A 6,000-nucleotide genomic window follows, 5' to 3' on the forward strand; every position below is an offset into this window, starting at 1 on the left:
ACATATCCCTCCAAACTGCCAATATCCCAAACCCCTCCTTTAAAGTGCAGGCATTGTACTTCCCATTTCCAGGACTCAAGTCCGACTATATGAAAATAACCGGTTTCCCTGAATCCCTTCACTAAATATTACCCTGCTCACACTCCAACAGATCGTCAGGTCCCAAGTATCATTCGTCTCCATTCATTCCTATCTAACACGCTCATGCACGCTTGCTGGAAGTCCAAGCCCCTCGCCCACAAAACCTCCTTTACCCCCTCTTTCCAACCCTTTCGAGGACGACCCCTACCCCTCCTTCCTTCCCCTATAGATTTATATGCTTTCCATGTCATTCTACTTTGATCCATTCTCTCTAAATGACCAAACAACCTCAACAACCCCTCTTCTGCCCTCTGACTAATGCTTTTATTAACTCCACACCTTCTCCTAATTTCCACACTCCGAATTTTCTGCATAATATTTACACCACACATTGCCCTTAGACAGGACATCTCCACTGCCTCCAACCGTCTCCTCGCTGCTGCATTTACCACCCAAGCTTCACATCCATATAAGAGTGTTGGTACTACTATACTTTCATACATTCCCTTCTTTGCCTCCATAGATAACGTTTTTTGACTCCACATATACCTCAACGCACCACTCACCTTTTTTTCCTCATCAATTCTATGATTAACCTCATCCTTCATAAATCCATCCGCCGACACGTCAACTCCCAAGTACATGTATCTGAAAACATTCACTTCTTCCATACTCCTCCTCCCCAATTTGATATCCTGTTTTTCTTTATCTAATTCATTTGATACCCTCATCACCTTACTCTTTTCTATGTTCACTTTCAACTTTCTACCTTTACACACATTCTCAAACTCATCCACTAACCTTTGCAATTTTTCTTTAGAATCTCCCATAAGCACAGTATCATCAGCAAAAAGTAACTGTGTCAATTCCCATTTTGAATTTGATTCCCCATAATTTAATCCCACCCCTCTCCATATAAATATAGCTTATAATTCAAATAAGATTTATTTTTAAGGATAATATACATACTACTATACATGGCAAGACTTAGATATTCACATGACTTGCCTTCCCACCATGATTTAACCCTTTCACTGTTGAGACCCCTGCTCGCAAACTTGCTCTCATTGTCGAAGAATTTAAAAAAAAAATTATTTTTTCTTATGAAATGATAGAGAACCTTTTCCTGATGGTAATGAAACCAAAAGTACACAATTTGATGGAAAACTTACGGAATTACGCTCTCGTGAAGTTAGCAGTCTCGGCGATATTTACGCATCGGTGATTTCTCCCACTTTGAACCCTATTTTCAGCCAATTCCATTGTTCCAGTCGACCAAACTCACAGCTGTTTTGCTAGAACCCCTTTTGTTCTACCGATTGAGTACAAGAAACCACTCATTTACCCATTTCAGCTACTCAATAAAGTGATCAGAAATTGGTAGATTGGCCAATTTCATACAAAACTCAAAGAAGGCCAATTTCAAAATAGGGTCTAGAATTAACAATGCAAACATTCCTATCACTAAAATAACATATTCTCAGTTCATTAGTCATGTCTCCAGGCTCCTCTTTTATTTCGCTTGCTTTCCTTTTTTAATTTTTATTCACACAAAAAATAGAAGATTTACTGTTATGCAGACCATTGCATTATTGTAAAACTGGTATAAATAATATCAGTGCATTTGTGAAAGCATATTAGACCCACCAGTTGATGTGATTTGTTTACTCTTGAACATCGGCAAAAATTGAACATTTCCGCTACTTTAAGCTCAATTTCAAGGTACTTTAATCTGTAAACCATTCAGAATCATCTTTTTTTTGTAATATATCTTCCATTCTATCCAATGAGACTAAGAAAACAAGAATATAGCCATAAATACCATACGAAAATACACCACAAAGTCACTGTTTTAAACAAAAAATACGATCACAATTTTTTTTCTCTAGCACTGCATGCTGCAGGATTTTTTTTATACTGCACACACTGACCACTCAGACCCATTTTCTCATATGTAGGCCTACCAGGTATCTCCCACAAGATTGGAAGCTGCTAGGATTTTAGTGTAGTATTATGGGACCAACACTGGCTTGCAAGCTGTAATATTATGGGACCGACAGTGAAAGGGTTAAACTGAAAGACCTCTGTAGCTTTCAGTGGTTTTCTGAAGAACATTTTGTTAGACCATATGAAAAATTCAAAATTGTTACCATGAACATCGCACTCATTAGTTAAGAGTAAACTCAGTCATGTTAATTTATGAATGGCAGTCATTTTAGGAATTTATTAAGAAAACTATGATATGACGTGTGGTTATTCATTGCATTTTGAATCTTCATACAAGTTAATTGTAAAAGATACAACAAAATTATATATTGTATAATCAAACATACTTTCAATAGAAGAGGAGACAGTAGTGAGAAAAGAACAGGAAGATGTGGAAAAAGAGTAAGAAATGGTAAGAGAATAAGGAATAGATGAAGAGAGATGGCTTTAATTACAGGTTGACCACCACTAATCTGGCACCATCGGGACCTGTAGGGTGCCGGATTACTGAGTGGTTAGGTTAAAATATACTTAACCCAACGGTGATATTGACGCATCGGCAATTTCACCCACTTTACGCCCTATTTTTGACCCATTCCATTGTTCCAGTCTACTGAACTCATAGTTATTTTGCTAGTATTCCTTCTATTCTGTCAAATGAGTACAAGAAACTGTCAATTTACCTATTTCAACTACCCAATAAAGTGATCAGAAATCCGTAATTTGGCCAATTTCACACAAACTTCAAGAGATGCTAATTTCAAAAAAGGGTCTAGAATAAACATTGCAGACATTTCTGGCACTAAAATAACATTTTATCAGTTCATTAGTCATGTCTCTAGACCCCTCTTATATTATGCTTGCTTTCCGTTTTGAATTTTTATTCACACAAAAAACAGAAGATGTGCTGTTATGTAGACTGCTGCACTATTGTAATAATTGTATAAATAATGTCAACCCATTCGTGACTGTGTATTAGACTGGCCAGTTGGACACATATTGGACAAATTTATCGGTCACAGCTTATCTGAGTAAGCTGAGCTCATGGCAACCAACAGTGACTTCAAAGTCACCTTATTGTTTATGGATAATGCACAGTGTATGTGCCTTACACAATGAGAAGCATTTCTTTTATTTGTTGGAACCATGGCTAGGGCTAAAAGTGAGCAGGTTATAACAGTAAATGTAAAAAAAGAAATTGGAATGACTTATGCGGCTAGTAGCATCACCAAACAGTAGCAGGAAGTTGGTGTGGCAGCCCTGGAAATTTGAAATTATGCTAGGTGAAATTAGTACTGGATTACTGATTGCTGGATTAGTGATGGCCAACCTGTACTAGGTTCTCACTACTCACTACCTGTGCTAGCGAGCAGTCTTTAAGTCCATTCTTTTCTGGAATGGTGTCAAGATAGCAAAGAATGAATATGGTGAATGCATTCCTTTTTTTTTTTTTAGGTCACCCCTTCCTTGGTGGGATGTTGCAGTTGGAGGGTAATTGATTGTGATGTCAGCCACTTCTGGAAAAATGAGGATTGAATAAATGATGGTGAATGTGTTTTAACCTTTAAACTGTCCAAACATAGATCTACGTTTGCACCGCTAGTGCTCCAAACGTAGATCTACGTTTTTTTTTACATTTGAAAGCATGTAAAATAAAATGTAAATCTATGTTCAGAGCGCTAGTGGAGCAAACGTAGATCTATGTTTGGACAGTTTAAGGGTTAATCGAGTCACCCTGCCTTGGCAGGAGATGGCTGTGGGAGATGGTCAATGTGTTAAAAAAAAAAAAAATTTTCTTGCAGGTGGCTGAGTTGGTGCGGCAGCAGGTATTGGATCAAACAGAGGTGTTCCAGGAACAGCTGCAGCGACAAACTAGGGACATGGCTGATATTAAAGACATGATGCAACTCTTGCTTAACAAATTACAGTGAGCACTCAGCATGGCTGCAGTGCTAGTTAATGCACATAATTCAATTCAACATTTGATAGCACAGTAATGAAACTGAATGTAGTGGGAATAAATGAACTCCAACCCTGAAGCCAGAAATTGCTATTTCCAAAGCTTGGGTGCTTATGCATTAAAAGTTTTGCTTATTTAGCATTCAGAAATTTTATATAAAAAATGACTATATACTGTATTACCCATAAGGGTTTGCATTTGTTTTCAAATATAAAATTATGTCAGGATACTTGTCAGTCACCTTTACCTGCCTGTTCTAAACCTACTTTGTACTATAAAGAAATATTCATTGTGCACCTGAACCAACCAACAATGTTTCATATTCCAGTGTAGCCATTCCAGGGTCGTAGGAGTGGTGTGACACATTCCAGTGTCATAGGTGTGACGTGACACATTCCAGTGCCGTAGTAATAGTGTGATGCATTTCACACAGTTTTACTGTTCTTCCATTTTATTAGAATACCCAGTGCCTTCCCAAGACACCACTTGTGCCATCCATCAGTAATTTAATATTTTACCCTGTATTAAATATTTTAATACAGTTTTAACTTGTACACTGATACACATTCAAGGATATGAACACGGTGTATAAATAATATGTATTTATACCAAAACTAACTTACATTATGTAGGTGAATCTTGTCTAATGTAGGTAAGGTTGGCCAAAATTTTACTGTATTACTTAGTATCATTTAAATAAGTCAGTCTTGTGACACTTATGTAGTTCATAGTGAAATTAAGTTTGCACATACCTACCTCTGCATGTGTGCTAGCATGCATGAGTTTTCTATCATAATTTTGTAGCAAGGTGCCAACATTATTCGTTGCTGATTGCTACAGAGGTGAAGTAGACATCATGTCTTATCAAATATTATTTGTTATTAACATATTTACAATTTGGAGTTTAGCCTCCATTATTATTCTCAGCATCATATGTTTGTGCTGTATACAATATTACTGTGGTTTAGAATGGGTCTGTCTCGCAAGTTTGTGACAACCCTTTTCATGTGATGTAAGTGGTTTAGAAAAACCGACACGTTGAAGAATGAGACGCTTGTGCAACATATGGGAATCTTCATTGAGGAAACATTTCACCAGCCAGTGGTTTCTTCAGTCCAGTGCAGAAAAGAATGATGAAGATGAGAATTATGAGGTAATCAGTCCCTCAGCCTGGACTCGATGTGTTCAGTTCATCATCTCAAGATTGATAGACTCTAGACTGAGAAACTGATTACTTCAAGCTCTTTCTCATCTTTCACCATTCTACATTCTTCTGTGTACTGGACTCAAGAGGCCACTGGCTGGTGAAATGTTCCCTCAATGAAGATTGCCAAATGTTGCACAAGTGTCTCATTCCTCAACCCTCGTGATGCTCATCTGTGATTTTATAAATAATATTACATTTTATTTGTTGCTGCTTAATACATGAGAGCTATACTGTATAAAATATTGAACTGGTGTAACTTAGGGTCATTAGCTCAATGTTTGATGATGTTAATAGCATTGCCAATTGTAGTTTATTCAATATATGTTTTGTTATCTTGTAGTCTCTCAAAAGTCTCCATACATCCCAGTATTTACTTTATTACACAGTCATCCTCACAGAAAAAATGAGATTCAAACCCATAGCAAGCCAGTGTTAAAACTATTAGGTTAGTTCTCTATCCACTGTACAATGCTAGACTAATAAGATTCAACCAACTAGGTATATTGTATATTCTAGGAAGGTTAAAATTGGCCCCAGTGTGACCATGGGGTGTATACTAACCTTCCTTTTGTAAAGAAATATACTGAGCTAGAAAGTTAGCACACTGGCCTGGTAGATTTGGAACTAGCTCACCATGAGTTTGAATGCCATAGGTTCTGAGAGTTCTCTACAAATGCATTATTACCATTTTGTGAGTCCTCAGTCCACTTCCCTCCCTTCGATGATATATACACTGTCATATGACTAAGTGTTTATGCTCTTCTAA

The 6,000-nt window shown here is 37.2% G+C and overlaps 1 protein-coding gene across 6 annotated transcripts in view; it reads left to right on the forward strand.

The window, feature by feature from the left end:
* Positions 1–5,576, forward strand: part of LOC128684916 (uncharacterized) — a 173,807-nt gene extending 168,231 nt beyond the window's left edge. For all 6 annotated transcript variants that reach the window (XM_070099309.1, XM_070099290.1, XM_070099310.1 and 3 more), the window contains one exon: positions 3,870–5,576. In XM_070099309.1, the coding sequence (XP_069955410.1) occupies positions 3,870–3,998 (129 nt within the window). In that variant the 3' untranslated portion in view covers positions 3,999–5,576. The remainder of the gene's footprint in view (positions 1–3,869) is intronic.
* Positions 5,577–6,000: the final 424 nt, after the last annotated feature.

The sequence above is a fragment of the Cherax quadricarinatus genome, chromosome 5 (assembly GCF_038502225.1).
Source record: "Cherax quadricarinatus isolate ZL_2023a chromosome 5, ASM3850222v1, whole genome shotgun sequence".
Taxonomy (NCBI): domain Eukaryota; kingdom Metazoa; phylum Arthropoda; class Malacostraca; order Decapoda; family Parastacidae; genus Cherax; species Cherax quadricarinatus.